The 26,286-nt window shown below is 40.3% G+C and overlaps 1 protein-coding gene across 1 annotated transcript; it reads right to left on the bottom strand.

The window, feature by feature from the left end:
* Positions 1–121: 121 nt before the first annotated feature.
* LOC134222378 (titin-like) lies at positions 122–26,056 on the bottom strand. Its single transcript, XM_062701535.1, has 3 exons — positions 25,719–26,056; positions 25,419–25,571; positions 122–5,659 (listed from the first exon to the last, which is right to left on the bottom strand). The coding sequence occupies exons 1-3, from the start codon at positions 25,893–25,895 to the stop codon at positions 728–730; spliced, it is 5,262 nt and encodes a 1,753-aa protein (XP_062557519.1). The 5' UTR covers positions 25,896–26,056; the 3' UTR covers positions 122–727.
* Between the last annotated feature and the right edge of the window lie 230 nt (positions 26,057–26,286).

Genomic DNA, 26,286 nt, shown 5'->3' with positions numbered 1-26,286 from the left:
CTCTATGAACTGCTAATAGCCTAGAAGCCTTGATTCATCTGATTTTTTGCAGCACAAAATTACTTAAATATAACATATTGGCTAATGTTCGGAAATTTGTGTACAATAAGACACAGGCATGCACAATTTTATGGTTTATTATACTTTATTCAATAGCGCAATCAATATTGTTATTCACTGAGCCACTATTTTTCCGTCGCAGTTGCTAAACTGTCCGTTTTCATTTCCTAAATACCGAACTTATTACATTCTCTTACCGACATACATCTAAGATGGGGGGGATTACTACTGTTACAGTCAGAATCTATATTATGGGTTCCTTCTTTTTGTATGATTGGAATCAATCCAATGATAAAACTAAAATAGGCAATGTAACAAAAGAGAGTACAGCAGTGATTTTCTTCTTATTCAATGAAATTAGGACTTGTTTCTGCTCCAAGAAAAGTGGTCACAAAAAATATAAAAAATAGGTGCAAAAATAAAATATACAGACTCTGTTGAACGACATTGAATACCCATAAACGGCAGAGCAAAAACTATACTTTTGGGTAGCTAAACCTTGCTATGCAATGATTTTAAAATGTGTATGTGTGTTTGTGATTGTTGTGCAGCCTAACAACTTTTCGAATCATAATAATAGGCTTTTACTAAATAGAAAGGTAGACTGTAGTGCAGTAGGATTGGGTTTTAAACACTTGGGATTTCAAAAATGCATAATGAATTATGATTACTGCTGGGCGCTATTGCCAGCGCCTTCCTGCAGTATGTCTTGCCCTACTTCTAGCAGCCCACCAGTTCCGGCGCTATGGCCGCTGGTAGCACTTATCTCCGACCCAATTGGCATTATTTCATGCAAAAGCTCCCGCTCGATGGCCATATTGATATCATCTTGCGGGGGTCCGGCGCTCAACGGCTGGGCCGCCGTTATTTCCTCTAGCTTATTGTTCAGTAAACTGTCCAGGTCATCGTCCAATCCGCTGACACCGACGTTGTTACCAACGCTCGATCCAATGGAAGAGCTTTGAACCATGCTCTGGTCATTATTGCTGGCAGTGGCGAGTGAGCTGGTTTGCGGAAATTGTGATGAATCTGGCAGAGGCTGTTGCAGTCCTACCGTGAGAAGATTCTGCAATTCCTCCAGCTGCGATTCCAAGCGAGTATCAGAACACCCATCACTGGTCGACGATGGTTCCGGTGGTACTGATAAAGCTTCAGAAGATTCTGCAATACTGCTCGATTCCCGATGTGCCTCCGTTGGCCTATCGTGCCTTTCGTTGTTGGGCTGAATTGCTAACCTATTTGTTTCCGATTCTTGCGGACTGTCTGCTACGGGAGGACTTTTGTTTTCTTCCAATGGTTCTTGTTCCTCCTGTCCTTTCGAGTTTTGATCATAATCGTCCATTGGAATATCTGAAATAGGCGACGTGGAATTTTCCATCTCGTCAATCTCATTCAACTGATTCTGATCGTCTAATTTCTTTTCTATGTGTTGGGCCACAGCAGGCACGTTTTCCTCGAGCTCATTTCCGTCTTCTGAGTCTTCTTTCTCTTGATCTTCGTTTGGTGCAGGTAGATTTGTTTTGTCCACCGGAGATGAGGAACTTTCTCCTTCTTCATCATTATCATTCTCATCAGCTTCTTCGTTTTTCGTACCTTCGATCGTAAGCGAAGGAACATCTTCCTGTTCTTTATGATCTTCATCACCACCGTCATCATCTTTCTCTTGGTGTTCAGTATTTTCAACCCCACCTTCAGTCGCCTGTGATGAATCCACTTTCTCGTCATCTGTATTGTGCTGAACTTGTTCCTCTTCTTCTTGTTCATTGTTCTCATCTATGGTTTGTTCAATTTTTTGCTCCTTCGACGCTAATACATCTTCCTTTGCTTCTACTGCAGACAAACTCTCCTCTTCCTCTTCATCATCATCGTCATTCCGTGCTTCCTTCTCCTGTTCTTCGGTGTCCGCCGATGGCTCTACTTCCTCGTTTTGGGAACTTTGATGAACCTCATCCGTTTCATCATCTTCTTCTTCATCATCCAAGTCCTTATTTTCTTCAACTTCATTATTTTGCTGCTCAGTTTCTGGCTTGTCTTCCTGATCATCGTCTTCTATTTTACTATCGCTAGTCGCCGATGGAACTACTTGCTTTTCATGTTCTTCCTCAGTGTCGTTTGCGGCTGGCTCATCTTGCGACTGTTCCGGTTCTTCCTCCGACGCATCTGCACTTTCAGCATGTTCCGGTTGAGATTCTTTCGGCTCTTCCTTTATCGGCCGGGGCAACTCGGGCTCTTCCGGTTCGTCAGGAGAGGATGGCTCTTCGGGAGTGGATAAACCTTCACCTGCAGATTGCTCTTCAGGGGGTTCCTGTTTGATGGGTATTGGGAAGCCATCGTCGGTCTCCTGATTGGTGGATTCTGCTTCCGATGGATTGTGCTCATCTTGTTCTTCTTCTTCATCTGGCTCATCCACCGGTTCCTGTTTGATTGGTACTGGGAACTCCGGTTCGCTTACCTTCGCGGATGCTATGGATGCTACCTGTGCGATCACTGGGACTCTTCGTTCACTCTCCGTGTCAGATTCCACCATGGGAGTGGTTGCACCGGAGGAACTGCTCGACGAGGAGGACATGGCAGGCGTGGGGGCGTTTCCTACCACATTGGTAATTACCGGCAGCGGAGATGGTGCCTGTGGAGGAGCAGCAGATTCTTCGGCTTGTTTCGCTGCAGCTTCAGCTGCCAACTTCTGTCGAAGCAAAGCGAAAGGATTGATTTTACCCTTAGACTTCTTCTTCTTCTCCTGAGGCTTAGGATCTTCTGGTGGAGGCGCTTCAGCGATAGATTTTGTAACATCCGGTTTTTCTTGTTTGATGCGAACTCCATCGAATGCGATGACCGGGGAGGCTGGCTTATCCTTACGAGACAGACGCGATTTTTTCTGAGGTGGTGGAGTCGGCGCAGAATTTTCCTCGACATGGGCCGGTTCTTCATCGGGATCGGGCCGTTCTTGTTTGATGCGAATGCCACCAGGCAGTTCAACTTGGTTGACAATGGTTGGCTCTGGGCGTTCGTAGGTCGGATCAACTTTCTCTTGTTTAATCTTGACCGCCAGGAAATCGGGCTTCTTGTAAATCTTTTGCTTCTTGGTTGGCTGGTTGTCAGGCGCGCTTTGTTCCTCTTCGTCATCGTCATCATCGTCCAGTACAATGGTTTTGATTGCTTTTTTCGCAGGTTCGACCACATTTTTCCTAATTTTCAGTATGAGTTTAGGAGAGTCTTGTGTTGGACTTTGCGTTGAGCTCAGAGAAGCTGGAGAACCAACAGCAGATGTACGTGACTCGGGACGTTTCCGTTTTAGGGCAGGTTGCTGGTCTTCTTCGAGACCCGGCTCTTTCTTGATATTTATCGCTAGTTGACTGTCGAAAAGAGATTCCTGATCCTTCGGGGTTTTTGCACGAGCTTGTACCGAAGGTGGCCGAGCTTCTTTTTCGAGTAGAGGTGCCTCGTTCACAGAAGATAATTGTGTTTCCGCTTCCTGCTCGGGTGTAATCGATTCTTCCTGCTCGGGTATTATCGATTCTTCCTGCTCGGGTGTTGCCGGTTCTTCTTGTTCCGGAGTTTCTGGTGCAATTGTGGGTTCCTCCGATTCAATTTCTTGTTTGATTGGCATTGGGAATTGCACCTCTTCGGTTTGCTGGTTTTCTTCTGTTTCAGTATGTTCCTCCTCGGCACTGGCCTGCTGTGGCTCATCATCGTTGTTATGGTCATCATCATTCTGGAAATCTGAATAATCGTTCGCTGCCTCATCGTCGTACCCATTATCTTCCTCCTCTCCGTTCTCAACCGTAACCTGGTGGTCGGGTTCGGTTTCCTCCTCCATGGGCTCTTGCAATTGTGATGGTTCCATATCGATCTCGGTGCATTCCTGCTTGAAAGATGTCTTGTTCAGCACAACGAGCGGCAATTTCCCCGAGCAGAAGGCCAGCTGCTGATCCAAGGTCATTTCGCCTACTTCTTGCGCAAGAGCATACGCTTCGAGCTCTTCTGCACTCTTCGGTTCTGCAGCAGGAGGCTCTGGTGCTGGTGGTGGTTGTGGTGGGAGCGGTTTCTTTACCACTTCAGGTGTACTCTTTTTGGGTTCTTCCACAACCGGCGCTGGGGCGGGTGCGGACGCTTCATTTTCCGCTTCAGCCTTATCTTTGTTCTTATCTTTCTTTTTCTTCTTCTTCTTGGCCTTAGCTTCCGAAATACTGGCAATGGCTTCTGTTACCGAGCTCAGGAGATTATTGATAGTGGCAATATCGCTGTCGCGATCCAACTTGGCTCCCGAATTCAAAAGTGATGTGATCTTCTCAGCTGCAGCAGGAGGTGGTGGCACGGGTTTGATAGTGACAGTAGGTGTTGAATCTTTCCTAGTTTTCTTTTTGCCCCCGGATGGTGTTGGAGTAGGAGCAGGAGAAGGAATAGATGCTTCCGGTTCGAGCTGTGGTGGGAACGGAATTTCCCTTTCCTCCTTGGGCAATTCAGGCTCAGCAAATGCAACACGTCGTTTCCTGCGTTCCGCGATAGTCGCTACAGCTGTCGAGGCCGCTGGTTTGTCCGCAGGATCGATAGGTTCAGCTTTCGGAATAATTACCGGCTCTGGTGTTGGAAGCGTTCCGGTGCAGAACATCATGTAATGACGAGAGAGAATTTGCTTCTTGACGAAATACTTTCCGCACTTGGGACAGTTCGACTTCGGTTTGAGGAAGCAACTGTGCCATTCATAGAGATTTTGAGTTTTGAATTTTTTGTTGCACAATCGACATTGGACATCGGGCAGAATGGTCGGAGGTCTTCCCCGAGCAACTCGGCCACATGCATTCAACGTCATGTGCTTGACTAGAGCCAAGTTTTTATCATACTTTCGTTTACACTTGAAGCACGTGTAGGGAGTACGGGTTAATTGATGCCACAGATTGTGATCTTTAGATTCCAGCACGGTTTCGAAAGTTTCCCGGCAAGATGCGCAGCCAAATTTACGAATAAGTGCAGTATGCTTCGCCCCCAAATGCCCATCCAATTCGCTTTGTGTTTTGAACTCATCCGAGCAATAAGAACAGGGATGTTCGAATTTAATTTTTTTCGGTGGAGGAACCGTTGGTTCAGCTTTTTCCGATGTTTCTTTCACCGGAGAAGGTTCCTTTCTTTTCGATCTTGTGTGTTTTTGCTCATTGACTTCCGGTTGTTTTACTTCCACCTTCTCTTTCTTAAGTTTATCGTCTTTTCTGTCCCTTTTCAAATCTTCCTTTTTCTTCTTCTCATCGTCTTTCTTCTTTTCATCTTCTTTTCTCTTCCGTCCGTCTTCCTTCTTTTTTATTTCTTCCTCCTTTTTCTTTTGTTCCTCCTTCTCTTTCTGAAGTTGCATTTGCTTCATGCGTTCCTTCTTGGTGAGCGCTTTCACTGGAACAACCGGTACTGGTTCGTCTTTCACATCCACAGCAGCTTTAATGCGCGTTGTCGGAGCTGGCGAAGGTGAAGGAGATGGTGGACCCCGCTTTTTCTTTCCCTTCTTGCCTGGACTGGGAATAATGCTGCTGCTGCTGCTCGTAGCTACTTCCACCACCTTTTTTACGTCTTCCTTTTTATCATCCTCCACTTTGGATATCTCCCCGAAGTTCAGCTGAAATGCAATAATGGAAGTAATTAATTGTCGATCAATATCAGGAGCGGCATTGTGAATCTCGACTCGAAACAAGTGAACCGTTTGTTTGAGAAACTGCATATGTAACATTTTTGGCCAAAATGAGATTTTTATATATTCTGAATCCTCGTCCAACAATACATATTCTGGCAAAAAATATGAAAAAAAATTGTTTGTTCAGGAATGTATGAAAAAAATTTCGTTTGTTTGAGAAACTACATATGTCCACGTACTTTGAAGAGCAATTGTGGAGTACTGCTTACATTTTTTGCACTGAAGGTGCCCCAGGGTGTTGAGTTTTGCCAAAAACTGTTGATCTGTTTCGAAGAAATCGAAAGATTTGGTGCAAATTTGTTAAAAAACAGTTTTTTGTTGTTTTCTCGAAATAGTGTAAAATGGACTTATGCAGTTTCTCAAACAAATGATTCAAGTGTTATCGAGACGAGATGCGCAAAGAATGGAGCCTCATTATTCCCTTTATAGAATCAAAAGTAACAGAATGTAAATGATTTTAATAAAGAGGCATTCCACGGGGGCATGTCAGTCGATCCTGAGCGACCATTTCGAAAATATTTGAAACTCTGCACAGTTTTTCAACTTCATCTAAATCGTCATTTTTCGATATCAAATCTTCATATTGAGTCACGACTAACTTTTCAAAAGGGTGTATGTGAAAATGGTTCAAAAATATTTAAAAAGCTGCACAGCAAAAACGGAATGTTCGATTGTTATGATTTTTTCAGCAAAGTTAGACAACTAAATGGTGATTCTTAAGAAAATGTGCACAGTAAAAAAAATTTTTTTTTGCCTTTAAAAATATCATTTTGTCACAAAAACTCAAATATCTCAAAACCCTATCTTTTTTCGAACGTAATTTTTTTAGGGAAAACGGTCCATTATATTAGCTATCTACCATAAAAATTTGGTGATGGTAAACTAATAAACAAAAAGTTATGACATTTCAAACATTTCACAGTTTTCACATTTAGTAAAAAAATTTTTTCTGTGTAAGTTATTTCGAGAATTGCAGTTTGATGCAGATTTTATTGTTAAGGGACGTGATTTAAACAAGTTGTTTTCATGATATTTTGATTTAATTATTCATAGCATCTATAAGAAACTTAGACACGATCCAGTGTTGTGATCAAAAGTATTGATAGTGTCATAATTTTCATTGCACGTGACTGGCGAAAAATTCTTTTAATAGTGTTGAAACCTGTTGATAATTACGTTGATAGAAACATATCAGAAATGTTATTTTTAAGACAAAAGCTGCAAAATCAAAGATTTATATACACGTGTACGCCTATAGTTTACCTGTATATATATACCTCTTAGAGAATAGACTTTATGATCGGGAGGAAACGGGTATCTTCAACAACAACAAATGCATGATAGGTACATACCATGACAATGCTCACGAAAAAGCAAAAAAATTACTACTACTAAGGTTGTTAAAGATCTTATAGTAATTTTTTCTTCAGTCAAGCAAATGACACCAAACTAGTCAGTAAAAACTTAAAAGTGATTTTGTTTATTGAAATATTACGAACAACATGAGTAGCCGCTTTCTCAACTGTTGTAGGCCGTTTGATGGAAAAAAAAGTGTTCAAAAGAGTTACGAAATCTCACCGAAAGCACCATAGATAAACCACAGACAAACAGACGTAACACTAGAAAAAATACCATCGACCATGATTTCAACGATCAATTTGAATTTGATTGGTTGCGCGTTTCACAACTAGAGGCGCTTGCGTCGTAAGCCTTCGAGTTTGACATTTCACTCCAGCGCCTTCTGGTGACAATGTCATACGAAATATTGTTTCGTGTAACATGCTCGCAAGATGGTGGTTGAGGAGTTGGGCGATGAATTTTTCAGAAAATTGTTCAAGCTGTTACGTCTGTTTGTCTGTGGATAAACTGAAAGCGACTGGTTATGCTCCAATGTCCACATTGAATACAAATTTACGCATTTGCACGTCCTGCCGTCTAAACGTTGACAAAAGAGCAATCTGTATATCATCGGTTGAGCAGAGCGCAGGAAGTTCGAAAACGACAGCAACTGAGGAATTGCCAGATGTATCGACAACAACTGAGGAATTACCAGAAGTATTAAGTGCTGAGAGCCTTGCCACCGTACCATCAGCGAAATCTGTTTCAACAAATCAATCGGAAGATGAGTGTATCCAAAAGGTCAACATCGAACGCTTTAACGAGGGCATAGCTGGGATAAAAGTGACTCCGATTAAATGGAGTAAGATGGACTACGTGTGGTAAATACCGAGAAAAAATACCGTGAAATAAACGAAGCTGTACGAAGAAACCTCTTCAAATTAGGACCTGATGATGTGGAAAATACAGACTACGATGAGGTAATTATAAATATGAAGGAAAGGTTCTCGAATGCAGCCACGACAAGGAAAGAAAAATTATTGATTTTGTCGATGCTGCCAAGTTCGTGGTCTATTCAGGATGCCATTGATGAGTTCAAAATCAATAGAAATACAGTAAAAGAGGCAAAACAATTGAAGAATAACTGTCTTTCAACCAAAAATACTAGGTCTAGTACTGCATTAACAGATGAGACAAAAGAAATAGTAGTTCAATATTTTGAAGATGATGAAGTAAGTCGAGCTATGCCTGGTCAAAAAGATTATGTATCAGTAAAAAAAGATGGAAAGCGGCAAGCAATCCAAAAACGATTAATGATGACGACTTTGAAAGAAGCGTACACACGCTTCAAGGAAATTCACGATAATATTAAAATAGGTTTTTCCTCATTTGCAAGCCTTCGGCCAAGGCAATGTAAGCTTCTTTCCAATTCAGGAACACATAATGTGTGTGTGCACAACCCATGAGAATATTAATCTTATTTTACATAGTTTGAAAAGAATCAATTTAACAAAGGATATTAAAATGTTAACTGGTAGTCTTTTGTGTGAAAATACAACATCAAATTGCTATCTACGATCTTGTTCGGATTGTCCAGATTCTTCATCATTGGAAAATACTTTATTCGCTGAGTTTGAAGAAAAATATATTGATCAGTTATCATTTGAGCAATGGGTGACCACGGATAGGTGTGACATAGAAACTATTGTAAAACCTGTAGATGAGTTTGTGTCATATTTTGCTTGAAATTAGAAAGTTTAATCCCTCACGATTTCATTAAAACAGAACAATCCAGCTTTTTAAAAATACGAAAAATACATTACAAAATGGTGAATTTTAGTCATTTGTGATTTTCTGAAAATTACAGCTTTGTATTGCAAGATGAAGTGCAGTCCCATCACTGGAACGTACAACAAGCTACAATTCATCCATTCGTTATTTATTTTAATGGAAGTACGCAAATTGAACACTTAAGTTTTATTATAATTTCCGAAGATTTAAGACACGATTCAGTATCCGTAAACTTGTTCATTGAAAAAATGATTAACTTTTTACGCGTTGATAAGCATAAAGAAGTCAAAAAGATATATTTCATGTCTGATGGAGCAGCGTCGCAGTACAAAAATCGTAAGAATTTTTCGAGCCTATGTCAATTTAAATCAATGTACGGAATTGATGCAGAATGGCATTTTTTGCTACATCACATGGCAAAGGTCCTTGTGATGCTATTGGAGGAACAATAAAGCGCATGGCCACAAGAGCAAGTTTAGCCAAAGAACGTGAGCATCCAATTAAAACTGCGAAAGAACTTTTTGATTGGGCAAATCGTAGAAAAGAAAAAGATTTAACCAAATTATCATTTTGTTTTACTACTACTGAAGAGTACGAAATAAAGGCTTCAGAGCTCAGCGAGCAATTTAATAACGCGAAAACGATCCAAGGAACCCAAAATTTCACTGTTTCATTCCATTGTCGGAAAATAAAATTAAAGCAAAACTATACTCAAACTGTGCTGATAATAATTCAAAAGTGTTCGATATTTTAAAAAATTTGAATAAAATAAATAAAAATAAGTATTAATAAACTGTTTTCATGATATCATAACCCATACCAAAATTCAAACCCAAAACTCTTAGAGTTTCTATAACAACATTGTGTAACTGCCACATTTAATTTAATACTTAGGATAATATTAATTCATTTTTATTTATTTATACATATCATATTTATACATATAATATACATAATATCGATGAATACATAAATATGGAATATCATACAAACAACTTGTTTAACTCACGCAAGGCCCTTAACAATAAAATCAGCATCAAACTGCGATTCTTGAAAAAAATACACGGAAATTTTTTTTTTTTGTTTACTATGTGAAAATTGTGAAATGTTTGAAATGTCATAACTTTTTGTTTATTAGTTTACCATCACCAAATTTTATGGTAGATAGCTAATATAATGGACCGTTTTCCTAAAAAAATTACGTTCGAAAAAGATAGGGTTTTGAGATATTTGAGTTTTTGTGACAAAATGATATTTTTAAAGGCAAAAAAATTTTTTTTTACTGTGCACATTTTCTTAAGAATCACCATTTAGTTGTCTAACTTTGCTGAAAAATCATAACAATCGAACATTCCGTTTTTGCTGTGCAGCTTTTTAAATATTTTTGAACCATTTTCACATACACCCTTTTGAAAAGTTAGTCGTGACTCAATATGAAGATTTGATATCGAAAAATGACGATTTAGATGAAATTGAAAAACTGTGCAAAGTTTCAACTCAATAGAAAATCATGAATTAAAAATTTTCTTAAATTTTGATGCTGTTGCTTGGAATCGCTCTAAAACTATATACCGCATAAGATTATAAGAGCATGTAGAAAGTTGTGGTAATTGCAAGAATAATTCTAGAGACCGATGACAGAAAGAACAGTTTTGAAACGCACGTTGTGAAGGGATGTAAACTGCCGTGAATCGCATATTTGTCACATATGAATAGTTAACACAGCAAAGATGGGACAGATATGTGAGTCACGGCAGTAAAGGATCCAACGAAAGAAACACTTTCATCTCGATGCAACTAACACGAATATTCAAAGACAAGAGACCACCAAAACTCGCTGGAGCGGGACGCAACAAATGCTTTTATATACCAGGGTGGCCACTCAATTTCCATTATCAAATTCCCGGTTTTTCCCGGTTTTCCCGGTTCACATATTGAAACTTCGTAATAAAGGTCCAGAAACCACTACAGCTTCGTCAAGTCGAGATTAATTTTAGTCGGCGGCGTAAATCGGCGTGGCAATACTTTTACTTAACATTTGATTTTTTTTAACATTTGATAGAAGAATTTTTTTAAGGACTTTCCAGACTTTTTATTAACTAAATTTTGTTAAAATATCAAAACTATCCCAATTATTTTAAGGAATTCTTCGAAATCTCATCGAAAAATTCTTCGGAGGGGAAAATACTCGGGAAATTTATTGAAAAATTCTTAAACAAAATCTTCGGAATTTTCAACCGCATTTTTTTTGTCAAATTCTTCGGAATTTCTCCAGCAGTTTTTTTTCGGATTTTCCTGTAGAAATTCTTCGAAATATCTACGGGATATTTTTCGAAAGTTTCCTTAAAAAAATCTTCACATTTTTTTGAAAATGTTTTTTGGGAAGTTCTTTAGCGATCTCCGGAATTTTCTTTGTAAAATTGTGGAATTTCTTCAGGAATCGCTTAAAAATTTCTTTTGATAACTCTTTGGAATTCCCTCAGGAAAACGCTTCAGGAACTCTTTTTTCTTTCGTGAATAAATGCTTTGAAATTTCTACGGGTAACGCTTCGACATTTCCCCAGAAAAAAATCCTCGGGAATCTTTTCGCAATTTCCTCGGGAAACTCTTTAGATTTTTTTTTCAAGAAACGCTTAACAATTTTCTCGGAAACCCTTCCTCGGGAATCTCTTAGGGAATCTTAGTTCGCAAAACGATTCGAAATTTCCTCGAGAAACGCTTTGAAATTTCTGCGACAAGCGCTTTGAAGTTTCCTCTTGAAAATTTTGTAAGAAATCGTTTCAAAATTTCCTCGGGGAACGCTTTGCAATGTCTTTGAAAAACTCTTTGGCATTTCCTCAGGAAACGCTTTAAAATTTTCTCGGGAGTCGCTTCGAAATTTCATCAGGAAGCATTTTGCAATTTCCTTGAAACACGCTTCGGAATTTCCTCGGGAAACTCTTTGGATTTTGACGTAGAATTACGTCCTTCGGTAAGATAGGGGGTCATTCCAAAGTTTCAAATTTGGGACCGGCACGAAAAGCCAATAACTCAGCCGTTTTTCAACGGGTTTTGGAATGAATCGATCAGTAAACTCTATAAGATTTCATAAGGTACCCCGGGGCAAGTGAAAATACGGGGTAAGTAAGTACTATCACTATCACCCTGCAAAGATGGTGTTCGCTTCCGATCCGGCATGTACGAGACGACGTGGAGCGCAGCGAGCGAGATGGGCAGACCAGGTGCAGAACGACTTGGCGAGCGTGGGGCGTATTCGAGGATGGAGAGATGCGGCCTCGAACCGTGTATTGTGGCGTCAAATTGTTGATTCAATGTTATCTGTTTAGATGTAGACTAAATAAATGAAATGAAGGGTACTATCACTGCAGATAATTCGATGAACGTTTTTGATGGTAACAATATTCTAGGAAGATGAAGCAGAACTATCAACGAATTCACCCGACACAAAATATTTGGAATCAATACCATTTAAGGCATCATACTAATGCTATTGCTTGATCATGACTTTAAACTACCGAGAAAATCTATTACTTTTATTTTATTTCAATGGATTTCAAACTAAATATTTGTTTCAAAATTAATCTTTGATGTGGAAAGTGAATATTTTGAGCAATTAAATAATTGTGTGACATTGAAAACGATTTGAATTTTTTAATTAAAGCCAAAATCTGCAATTTTCATTTGCCCTTGAGTTTTAACATACATGGGGCAAGTGGGACATATTTGAACAACATTTCCGAAAAGCTATTTTAACTGTTTTTAGATGGTTGTCTAGTGAGAAATAACTTCGTCATTCATATATCATATGGATCTGAATCAGTTGCAGTTTGATTTCGATGTTAAAAAGTATTGTACAGTTAATTACCAAATGTGTATTTTGCATTCTGTAAATTACAGCAACAGTTCGCTAACTGGGCGCCTTTAAACTGGACTGTTTTTTAACTGGGCGTTCGCTAACTGGGCCAAAGCCCAGTTAAAAAGCAGTTATCCGTCAAAAAACAACAACAAAGACTCGGTGACGAGGGGATTCTGAATGGTATATTCTTTAAGCTTCATGTAAAACACGATCACAACAATGCATCGCGAATTCCCTCGGCAGCCCAGTTAAGGCCACTCCTGACCAGGGATGCCAGATGATATTTTCCAATGTCTTCACAGTCGTTTAAAAATGTCTTCAAATGTCTTCAATATTAAGATTATGATTATCAGCGAAAAATTTCAAAATCCAATAGGTCTTCTTCTTCTTCAATGGCTTCATATTCCAATTGGAACTTGGCCTGCTTTTCAACTTAGTATTAAATTAGCATTTCCTCAGTTATTTATTGAAAGCTTGGCAAGTACAATGGATACACTATGCCCAGGGTGTCGAGAATGTTTCCAACCCGAAAACATCCTAGACCGGACCGAGAATCGAACTCACCATCTTCGGATTGGCAATCCTACGCCTTTTCTTGCAAGGCTACTGGAGACCCCAATAGGTGTGTAAATTCAATAATCTCCTTGTATTACTGATGTTGAATAATGTTTATTTTCTTAACATTCAGATTGTTTGAATTGTTTGAGGATATTTTTTAAAATTCCTTATTGTTTAAAACGAGTTTCCCTTGGATATTGGACTGAGTCGGATTTTAAAACTGAATTTTCACGAGGAACTCTTCCAAATTTCTTTTTAAAGTATAACCTGTTGGGATTCAAAATTTACTGTGAAATACTTGAAAAACATCCAGGGAACTTTCTTAAGGAACGTCCGAATAAATATCTAGATCAACTTCCGGATAAATTCTCGATGGAGCTTCATAGAACTTTCTTCTGGATGGAGCTTCTTATTATTTCTGAAAGTCTCCTGAAAAAAATTCCTGAGGAATTCCTGTTCGAACATCCAAATGATTTACTGAAGGAACTTCTGGAGAAAGTTCTGGAGGAACTTCCGGAGGAATACTTGGAAGATCTTAAGAAGGAATTCCTGTAGAATCTTCAGGATGAATTCCGGAGGGATTTTCGGGAGAAATACCTGAAGGATTTTCCTGATGAATTTCTGAAGGATATTCCTGAGGAATTATTGAAGCAATTTCTGGTGGAATTCCAAAAGAAACTTCTGGAGAAATTCTTGGAGGTAGTTGGAGAAGCCTCTTGAGGTATTGCTGCAGAAAATTCCGAAAGAAATAGAAGGAAATAGAAGTATACTTCCGAAGGCATTCTTGGAGAGTAATTCGGCAATCTTGAAGGTTCTTCCAGAGGAGGAACATCCGGAGGGATCCTTGGAATCAGGGTTTCGACTTTTCGTTTCAATGAGATCAAAGCAAGCGTATTTCGGGCCAAGGGAGAATCTATTTTCGTTGTTTATGTTGAGGATCATCTTTCACCTATCAATCTTTTCTCTAGAATTAGCCTTGGAAGATAAACGAAAATCTTGCCTATTAGATGAAAATCCTTTTTCGGTTCATCACTTTTATCTCTCACTTACTTTTCGCGATAATTATCGCAGAACAATTACAAAATTGTATGGCTGCGCCGCGATTCGAACCCAGAATAGTAACAATAATAGCCGTACATCCAACCAGCGGATGGCAGATTTTTATACAATTCTGCATAAGAACCTTACAGAAACTGTATAATAATTTGGCATATACAATTTCTTAAGATTTTTATACAATTTTTGTACTGAAATAATACCGATGTGTATTATTTTAATTCAATATTTGTATAAAAGCTTACAGAATTGTATATGCCAAGATTTTATACAATGATTGCCAGATTTGTTTTTTGGGTGTAGGGATGCGCTTACTCTAGCCACATCACCACATTATCTGTATGAAAGAATTAAGTTATTTGTTCCACATAAGCTACTACAATTTGCATTGATTGTGCCACGAAAAGACTTGAATATGAAAGAAAACGAGCAAACCAACGATTGGCGGCAATCGAAGTGAGCGAAAAATGGTTATCTCTCCAGGCTATTTTTGTTTCCCGAAAAGCGATTTCTCCCCGAAAATTTCCGTGAGGGAGCATCCTGTGCTCCTGAGATTGAGTGAGCTTTACGAACCCTGCCTGGAATAGCTTCCGCAGAAATCCAGGGGAAAACTTTTAAAAGAATTCCTGGAAAAAACTATTGGAGGAATTCGTGAAGGAACTACCGAAGAAGTTTTGGGGGAACTTCTGGAGGATCTTCCAAATGAATTCCTGGAGGATTTTTCGAAAAAATCCCAGAAACTTCCAGACAATTTCCTGGATGACTTTCGGAAAGAATACCAGAACGTATATTTGAAGAATTTCTTAGAGGAATTCTCAGAGAAAATACTGGAAGAATGGTCAAAGATATTTCTTGAAGAATTGCCAAAGGATTTCAAGGAAGAATTTAACGAAAGTGTGTAACAAGTTTCCTCTGATTTTGCTACTTAGTATTTAATTAAAAATCCCTTAATTTTTTGTGGAATTTCTCTGAACTTTTTTAGGAAGATTTTCACGTAGAAATTAACCATGGAAATAATGAGAAATAATATATCATTGAAAAATAATCATTTAACACCAGAACAAATTCAATTTCTTGTCGACATTCTTAAAAAAATTCTATTAAAATTAATTGAGACAATTTTCTTGTGGAAATTAAAAGGGATTTATTGTGGGAGTTCAGAAGAACTTGTGGAAATTAAGGTGAATTTTCAATTTAAATTTTGGAGGATTCCCTTTAAGAAATTATTAGACATAAATTTTGAACTGAATTCCCAACTTTAAATCTCTTAAATCCTCATAATTTTCATCGGAAATTCTCCTTATTTTACATAGGAAATTCTTTGAAATTTTTACAAAAAAATATTTTAAAAATTCACGGAAAATTAAAAGAGTTTCCCGACGGATATTTAGAGGAAAGTCACATGGAAATGCCGAAAAGATCAAATGAGTTCAAAAGGAATTAAGATAAAATTCAGGTTCTAGCTCAACGGTTGAATAGATTAAATCAAGTCATAGAAGAATTCAATCAACTTGTGCGTTCCAATGTAATAATCGAAATACCACGAAATACCTTTCTGCATACACGTCAAAAACGCCGCCACCACCAAGGAAAAAAAAATTGCCATCGGGAATTTTTTAACCAGCGCACAACTCAAAGTTAAGTGCGTATGAGGTCTGAAATGCGTTGCAGTTATCAGCCCGCTAGTGTGAAGGTATTTTTATGTTTGAGATTCTAGGCCCAAGACAAAGACTTTTATAACTTTTGTAATTTTTTTTTGTATAATCTACATATAGAAGTCGCGGAATTTATAAGAAAAAATAAAATTGTATTTTCCACTAGCTGGCTTATTGATTGTCTTCAGGTATCTTCAAATAAGTAGATAAGTCTTCAAATATTTTGAAAAGTCTTCAAAATGTCTACACGAAATAAATGTCTTCACAGAGATTCAAATGTCTTCAAATTGAAGACATGTCTTCAAATCTGGCATCTCTGCTCCTGACGGAATCCAAGTTTAAAAGTGCTCGCGTTTTAAGGGGCACACCACTCGATACGGAAGCAACGCACAACTGTCATTTTTATTATTTCACGCATGCTGCGACGCATCAAAGCTAAATCAACAAAAATGACAGTTGTGCGCCGCCTCTGAATCGAGTGGTGTGCCCCCAAAAACGCGAGCACTTTGGAATTTGGATTCCGTCAGGAGTGACCTTAAAAAGCGGCGTTCGGTAACTGGGCTGGTGTTTTAGCCCAGTTAGCGAACGGTTGCTGTATCTCCCGCATCAAGAAGAGCAATGGCTATAACTATAATGCGATATTCTTCCGTTTACAATGCAAATACTCTATTTATTCTAATAGGTCAACAAGATTTGTCTTGGGTTTTGTTATTTTCAAACTTTGCATCAGATTCTCCGATAAATTAAGTGCGTAACACATAAATTGGAAATTTTGTTCTGTTACAAATTAAAAACACTGCGCATCGCCTGATTAAAAACGTTTCTTCTGAAGTACTGATTTATATAATAATTTGTGCTATAAACAGAGAAATATTTATTTATACGAAAAGTGAATAAAGATTTGCTTATCCTAGCCACCTAAAACATATGATACAAAAGTAAGCTAATGGAAAACAAGACAATAGCCAAATAGACAGTAAATCGGCTGTTGTCTTGTTGTCATATCTGCTAACATTATAATCCCTTTCTTCTTGCAAAAATAAAGTCCGACATGCAACCAATCTCTATCCATGATCTGAAAATACTTAGGCTTAGAAATAATATGAACAGTATATCTACATTCCTCAAAATAGTTTCGTTCGTCGACAGTAGAAAACAGAATAGGTTCAACTTGCCCCGTTTGAAGGGGTAAGTGGGTCCTGTAGGTAAATTTATTTCTAGCACTACCAATATTTTTGTAATTGAATAAATTTCTTCCAACACATCTACACTTCAACAATGGAAGCATTTAATGATGTATCCGTGGTTAATGTTGTTAAATACCCTGTTTTCTAAGTATGCGTTTTTTTAGGTCCCACTTGCCCCGGGGTAACTTATAACTATTGTAAACAATTGATTCAATGCATTTAACTATTAAAAATTTTCATTTTGCCAGTCAATCTTGAAATTGCACTTTAACAGTAAATTGCCTACCTTTCGGCTAATAGCCATCTGGCATAGGCATCGCACTATACGTAATTCTACGTTCAGTTTGCTGTCGTATCTTTGCTACAACCTTCTACTTTTTTTTTTCAAGAGACGCCTCACTATTTTTTTTAAATTTCCTCGGGAAAGAAATGTCCTCAGATCGCAAAGCGATTCGAAATTTCTTCGGGGAACGCTTCGAAATTTCCGCGAGATACGCTTCGTAATTTCTGCGGCAAACGCTTCGAAATTTTTTCTTAGGAATTTTGTAAGAAATCGTTTCAAAATTCACGTTTCAAAAAGTCACTTCGAAATTTCATTAGGAAGCACTCCGGAATTTCCTTCCCTTCAAAATTTCTTCGAAAAACTGTATGAAATTTCTTTAGGAAACGCTTAGTAATTTCCTTAGGGAACACTTTGAAATTTTCTCAGGAAACACTTCGAAATTTCGTTGGAAAACTTTTTGGTATATCTTCAGGAAACTCCTCGGAATTTTGCCGGAAATCGCTTCAAAATTTTCTCTTGAAACGCTTCGCAGTGTTTTTGAAAACCCTTTTGGAATTCTCTCAGGAAACGCTTAGGAACTTTCTCGGGCATCGCTTCGAAATTTCATCAGGAAACGCTGTGGAATTTTCTCGGGAAACGCTTCGAAATTTCCTCGAGAAACACTTCAAAATTCTCTCGGAAAATGCCTCGGAATTTCTTCGGGAACCGTTTCGGAACTATCTCGGGACAAACGAAATTTCCTCGACAAACTCTTCGGAAGAAATTCGGCATCGATTTAGTATTCTACAGCAGATGAAGCAATCAACTGAAGACACTGTTGGGCTCCACAAATCAAATTAATTGTTCACAGTGTGATAAAGTATATGTAGGTTAAATAAAAAGATCGTTAGATGTAAGGTTCAAAGAACATATTGCAGAAGTAAGTAAGGCTAAGCGGGAAACTGATAAGGGATTAAATTATGAGTTTAGGTCTGAGGTAGCTGAACATGTATATCTGGAAAATCATTCAATTACCACGACATCAAACATTAAACATTGGGGGCAGCAGGGACTATGTCCAAGTGCTTGATGATCCCTCCCCAGGCCATCTGCAAGTTGTGGGGCTTACCTAGGATGTGGTGGGGTTTGACAATGGGCCCTGTTAAACCTCTATAAAAAGCTGCATGTATCCGCAAGTAGGCCCCACCAAAGCGACCGTGTGCCGCTCAAAGCGCACAAGCCCAAGTTCTAGTATTAGGTGGGACGCTAAACAGCCCTGACACGACGGCCCTCCGACGAGACAGGAGGTTTGCGCAGGCCCAATAAGCCGCCTAGAAAACCAATCATTACGAACAATATAAGAGATAATGCGACTCGATATAATCGGCAAAGACCTAGGCGACGAATACAGGATCACGATTGGAAGCTTGGAACATGGAATTGCAAGTCGCTAGGTTTCGCAGGTTGCGACAGGATAATCTACGATGAATTACATCCCCGCAACTTCGACGTCGTGGCGCTGCAGGAGATTTGCTGGACAGGACAGAAAGTGTGGAAAAGCGGGCATCGAGCGGCTACCTTCTACCAAAGCTGTGGCACCACCAACGAGCTGGGAATCGGCTTCATAGTGCTGGGTAAGATGCGCCAACGCGTGATTGGGTGGCAGCCAATCAACGCAAGGATGTGCAAGCTGAGGATTAAAGGCCGTTTCTTCAACTATAGCATCATCAACGTGCACTGCCCACACGAAGGGAGACCCGACGACGAGAAAGAAGCGTTCTACGCACAGCTGGAGCAGACATACGATGGATGCCCACTGCGGGACGTTAAAATCGTCATCGGTGACATGAACGCACAGGTAGGAAGGGAGGAAATGTATAGACCGGTCATCGGACCGGATAGTCTGCACACCGTATCGGATGACAACGGCCAACGATGCATAAACTTCGCAGCCTCCCGCGGAATGGTAGTCCGAAGCACCTTCTTTCCCCGCAAAATTATCCACAAGGCCACATGGAGATCACCTAACCAAGAAACGGAAAACCAAATCGACCACGTTCTAATCGACGGTAAATTCTTCTCCGACATCACGAACGTCCGCACTTACCGCAGTGCGAATATTGAATCCGACCACTACCTCGTTGCAGTATGCCTGCGCTCAAAACTCTCGACGGTGTACAACACGCGTCGCAGTCGGACGCCGCGGCTTAACATTGGGCGGCTACAAGACGGTAGACTAGCCCAAGAATACGCGCAGCAGCTGGAAGTGGCACTTCCAACGGAAGAGCAGCTAGGCGCAGCGTCTCTTGAAGATGGCTGGAGAGATATTCGATCCGCCATTGGTAACACCGAAACCGCTGCACTTGGCACGGTGCCCCCGGATCAGAGAAACGACTGGTATGACGGCGAATGTGAGCAGTTAGTGGAAGAGAAGAATGCAGCATGGGCGAGATTGCTGCAACACCGCACGAGGGCGAACGAGGCACGATATAAACAAGCGCGGAACAGACAAAACTTGATTTTCCAGAGGAAAAAGCGCCAGCAGGAAGATCGAGACCGTGAAGAAACGGAGCAACTGTACCGCGCTAATAGCACACGAAAGTTCTATGAGAAGTTAAACCGTTCACGTAAGGGCCACGTGCCACAGCCTGATATGTGTAAGGACATAAACGGGAACCTTCTTACGAACGAGCGTGAGGTGATCCAAAGGTGGCGGCAGCACTACGAAGAACACCTGAATGGCGATGTGGCAGACGAAGATGGCGGTATGGTGATGGACCTGGGAGAACGCGCGCAGGACATAATTCTACCGGCTCCGGATCTCCAGGAAATCCAGGAGGAGATTGGCCGGCTGAAGAACTACAAAGCCCCTGGGGCTGACCAACTACCAGGAGAGCTATTTAAACACGGTGGTGAGGCCCTGGCTAGAGCGCTGCACTGGATCATTACCAAGATTTGGGAGGAGGAAGTTTTGCCGCAGGAGTGGATGGAAGGTGTCGTGTGTCCCATCTACAAAAAGGGCGATTAGCTGGATTGTAGCAACTACCGCGCAATCACATTGCTGAACACCGCCTACAAGGTATTCTCCCAAATTTTATGCTGTCGACTAGCACCAATTGCAAGGGAGTTCGTGGGGCAGTACCAGGTGGGTTTTATGGGCGAACGCTCCACCACAAACTAGGTGTTCGTTATTCGCCAAGTACTGCAGAAATGCCGCGAATACAACGTGCCCACACGTCATCTATTCATCGACTTCAAAGCCGCATATGATACAATCGATCGGTACCAGCTATGGCAGCTAATGCACGAACACGGTTTTTCGGATAAACTGACACGGTTGATCAAAGCGACGATAGATCGGGTGATGTGCGTAGTTCGAGTTTCAGGGGCATTCTCGAGTCCCTTCGAAACCCGCAGAGGGTTATGGCAAGGTGATGGTCTTTCTTGTTTGCTATTCAACATCGCTTTGGAAGGGGTAATACGAAGAGCAGGGATTAACACGAGAGGTACAATTTTCAATAAGTCCGTCCAGCTGTTTGGTTTCGCCGACGACATAGATATTATGGCACGTAGCTGAAGAGGGAAGCTAAGCGGATCGGACTAGTCATCAACACGTCGAAGACGAAGTACATGATAGGAAGAGGTTCAAGAGAAGACAATGTGAGCCACCCACCGCGAGTTTGCATCGGTGGTGACGAAATCGAGGTGGTAGAAGAATTTGTGTACTTGGGCTCACTGGTGACTGCCGAAAATGACACCAGCAGAGAAATTCGGAGACGCATCATGGGTGGAAATCGTACGTACTTTGGACTCCGCAAGACGCTGCGATCGAATAGAGTTCGCCGCCGTACCAAACTGACAATCTATAAACGCTAATTAGACCGGTAGTCCTCTACGGACACGAGACCTGGACGATGCTCGTGGAGGACCAATGCGCACTTGGAGTTTTCGAAAGGAAAGTGCTGCGTACCATCTATGGTGGGGTGCAGATGGCGGACGGTACGTGGAGGAGGCGAATGAACCACGAATTGCATCAGCTGTTGGAAGAACCATCCATCGTTCACACCGCGAAAATCGGACGACTGCGATGGGCCGGGCACGTAGCCAGAATGTCGGACAGTAACCCGGTGAAAATGGTTCTCGACAACGATCCGACGGGCACAAGAAGGCGAGGTGCGCAGCGGGCAAGGTGGATCGATCAGGTGGAAGATGACTTGCGGACCCTCCGTAGACTGCGTGGTTGGCGACGTGTAGCCATGGACCGAGCCGAATGGAGAAGACTCTTATATACCGCACATGCCACTTTGGCCTTAGTCTGAATAAATAATAATAAATCAAACATTAAAATTTTAGGAAATGTCTCTTCTCCGTGGAAACTTAATGTTGCTGAAAGCTTGGAAATCTACCGACAGGTACAAACGCGGTTGTTGAATAAAGATCAAGGAAATGGTAGCTCCTGGCTCTTCAAGTTTATTCCTAAGCATTAAGCGCAACAAGCGAGTAGAAGTAAGCACCGTAGTAAATATACCTAAATAAATTATTATACCTACGAATCATTTTCTTCAAGTCGAGTCAAGTACGAGACAATGAAGACGACCTTACTGTTGAGGTCGAAATACGTATCTTAAATGGGATTGTACAAACTCGTCTTATGACAAGTGACTCCCATGAAGTCATTTCAAGGGTTGAGCAAAAATGAAAATGGCCAAGATAAGATAACAAGAGCATCATTCAGAATCAGTGCAAGAGGATCATCTTTGCGCAACTCTATAATCAGAAACTTTGACATCTATGACCATAGGAATTATGTTATTTGACGATGAAATGTACTTCCGAATTGGGGTGACTCGGCAGGTGAAATCAAACGCTACACGAATTCTTATGTTGTTGCTTGTTCTACCGCTCCGGATCAAACAAAAATGGTAACATTGTTTACGGAGAAGCAAACCGAAAAATATTCATTACCCAAATTGAAATAATGAAATAAATTATACTCAGGAAGCTTCGCGCGACTTTTAAAATGCATGTTCACATGCATTGTTATCTCTCGATGACTCGCACCGTTGTAAAAAGTACAACACTAGCGAAAAAAGCACGCTAGTCATACACAACGGAGCCGAGACTGCATGAAGGATTCCGGACTAACCGAGTTCCGGAAGGTTAAGGATGTTTGCTACGCTGAGAAGTATCTCTTGCCACGGGGTTGCATTTCAGAGTCAAAACCGGATTTTACTACTGTCCAGAATTCATTTGAAGAATTATTTCAGAAATTCCTACAGGAATCTTCTGAAAATTATTAAGGAATTCCTTCAGATACCACCATTTCTTTGGAAATTTCTCCAGTAGTTCCTACATTTCTTTCCACAATTTTAGCACAAATTTTTTGGAATTTCTTCAGAGATTTCCGAACGAAAGAAAGGGGTTCAAAGGAACCCCTCAAGGAAATTCCATTCTTAAATTTCTCCAAGAATTATGTTGGACATTCTTCAAGAATTCTTCCAGAATTTCTTTCAGGGATTTCTTTGCAAACTCTTCAAGATCATTTGAAAATTCAAAAATGAATTCTAAGAAAAATTCAAAACCTTCTTCAGAAATTCTCTTAGTAATTCTTTATGAATTTCGACAGAAATCCCTTTGAGAATTCCTTTGAAATTAATTCCAGATTCAAAACAGAGTTTTTTTACTACCTTAGTTTTCGAAGGTATTTAATGGGTATTTGTTTCGAAAGTCCATTGGAAATCCTTCCTTTCATAAATTCTTCAAGAATGTTTGAAGTTTAGCGGTCCGATAACTGCAAAACGGTTCCAACCATCGTATTGCAATTCAAAAGCATTGCGGTTAAATGACTTGCAGTTATCGAACGTCTACTGTAATCGATTCCGTCTAGACAACATCGCCCTGACATTGGTCCACAGCGGCATCCGGGGTAATGAAGAGGCCAACATTCTGCGGTGCATCGGTCGGATAAGCCCCTACCTTGGCCGGGAGATCCCAGTCGCCGATGAAAAACGTTAGATAAATGACGAAATAGCTGCAGTCTGGGTCACTGAGTGGCACCATAATCGATCATGAAAAGCACCACCCTTCTGGGTAAAGACTTACTCAACAGTCGATGGTCGATATACAAAGGCACGTGATCATGTGGTGGCCAATCAATGAGAGAATGTGCATTTTGAAGATCAAAGGCCGGGTTTTCAACTTGAACATAATCAACGCCCATACCCCACACTCCGGAAGCACTGATGATGATGAAGCAGCCATTAACGACAAAGCAAAGAGCAATGTCGGGTATGTGGGACGAAGTTGACGGAATGATTGGTTCGACGAAGAGTGCCGACAGATGCTGGAGAAGAAGGATGCAGCGTGGGCTGTCGCGCTGCAGCAAGGAACCTCGCAGAACGTGGAACGATATAGAGGGAAGCGGAGACAGCAGACCCGGCTTTTTCAGGAGAAGAAACGACACCTGGAAGAAGCGAAGTGCGAGGAGATTGATCAGCTATGTCGTGCCGAAACACGCAAGTTCTATCAGAAGCTCAACGCATCCTGCAAAGGCCTCGTGCGGCGAACCGAGATGTGTAGGGATAAGGATGGGAGAAACATGTGTGGTACCTAACTGTCAAATCGTATGTATTTTTTCTTTATTGACATTAAGATCCCCTATCATCGCCAGCAAAAGATGTTCCGGACAGCGACAATGTTTATCTGGTAACTAAAATATCTTTTTGGAGATGGTACCACCAGTTGGGTAATCCAGTCATGAATTGGGTACGCAACCAAGATGACAACGATAGCAGAAAATAACAATCAGTCTGATGCAACCTCTTGTTCATTCAAACTACACGTTTAACGAATAAATAGTTGAATGAGGTACACCTTGTATTTCACTCGTAACAATTGTAAAAGATTATTTCAGCTATTCTAGAACCCGTTCATAGCTCCGGCCTGTTTTATACACGAAGAAGCGTAATGCATTGATGTCTTTTCCAGGATTTTTTTCAAATAGATTACTATGGTTTTCAAAACTTGTTTGTTTTAAACGATCCACTGCGTTTCGGTTGGGTATTGATATTGTACAGACATCGTTCATTGATTTACGATTTACTGATCAATTTTTATAATCCTTAGTTGACCAATATATCACTCGTGGCACGCACATCGGATTTGCTCGAGTTTGAAGTTTGCTCACTACCGCTATCTGGATCGCGATTTGCACAACTTAGTGCCAACAACACATGTCGTTAGTGTTTGTAGGACGAAAATGAGTAAATGTCCAAGGTGTTATGTCTGCTTGTCTGTGGTTATAGTAAATAACAATTTTTAATGTTTTCTGTTCTGTTCTAAACTTTTTACGGTCGTATTTTCAATAGCTAGACTTTAATCAACTACCAAAATCTAAACATGTTTCTATAAATCCCAAATATAGAGAACAATCAAATTGTGTGCGGTAGAAAATTTAGATGAGCGTAAAACTGAGTGTACAACAAAATTCTGCGTAGATTATTTTAAATTCCACATTTCATAGACTATTCAGATTAGGCTTTAATAATAAATATCGGCTTAAAGTGGAGAAAGAAAATTTAATGTATGGGGATTGGCATCAAGTTTTTCTTTATCATGATATTTATTCATAAATGGCGTAATATGAATAGGCTATTACCGACAAACAATATCCCGGTTTTGTGAGTACTGAATTTTCAAAGTATGTATACACATCGTATTGTAAACACATATACAACTTTTATGCGATTTTCAAAGATCAAGTAATGACACACTGAGGTTCATCATGATTAAGATTATGGTGACTTAAGTCATCATTGCTGCAGGAGCATGTACTAAAATACTTTGACTTGTACGCTGTTTCCTAGTCTCAAATCATCTTATCATCAAATCGGCAGAACCAGGGCAGAACATTAACGCAACGACAACAGCGCCCCCGAAGTTCTAAACTTCTGATTCTACTCCCTCCTTGACCACCACTTACCAACTTTCGCGACGGTTCCACCAAATTCAAGTTCAAGATGGACCTCGTCTGCAGATTCGTAGCCGCACACATCAATCGATATTCGTAGAAATCGTTGATCTTGTCCACACAAAGAGCGCAAATGTTTTGCGGCATTTTGTCGTCCTTGTGAACCTAAAAAGCACAAACATCACATTTTTAGATTTCTGCCGCAACCCATTCGCCCAAACACAAACAATCTCTAGTGCGAAGAGAGGGAGCAGCTAAAAACAAATCTAGTGCTCGCTTGTTGTATTTTCTCGCTTTTCCTTCTTCACTAACCTGTATTCCGACGCATTCTTCGATTTTCTTTGCCAGCGACGCTTCTTCATCCTCGTCGCCTACTATGATGGTCTCTGCCCCTTCAATAATCGGAATCTTGTGCGGCTGATCCACCCCGCACAGGCGGCAGATTTTGTAGATCCGCTTGTGCAAAATGTTGATCGCGAAACGCTCCATCGTGCCGGGGTTCTGCTCCGACCGCCGGAAGTCACACTTTGGACACGGGTTTTGGCCTCAAAAATCGATTTTTTCACTCGCACCACACAATTCGACTCGACTTCGGGAGAGCTTCCATGTTTTTTGACACTTTTTGTTCCTTCTTCTTGTGCCTCCTCCTACTGTTGGCGGCTGGGCACGGGAAGATGTTGCGGGTTTTGCTCAGAGGGGTTTAAAAACCCCAAACGAGCGAAAATAATGACAGAAGGCAAAATAGTGTCAATATGTTTTGTTTAAAATTTGAATATGGCAATAGTTCAAATATGATAATTAAAATGTGCTGTTTTTTCAATATTAGGTGATAGCTAATATAAAAATTAAAACTTACTTTTTTATACAGTATTATGGGCTA

This window comes from Armigeres subalbatus, chromosome 1 (assembly GCF_024139115.2).
Source record: "Armigeres subalbatus isolate Guangzhou_Male chromosome 1, GZ_Asu_2, whole genome shotgun sequence".
In the NCBI taxonomy this organism is placed as follows: Eukaryota; Metazoa; Arthropoda; class Insecta; order Diptera; family Culicidae; genus Armigeres; species Armigeres subalbatus.
The sequence above is the reverse complement of the archived record's forward strand: the minus strand, read 5'-3'. Positions and strand labels throughout refer to the sequence as shown.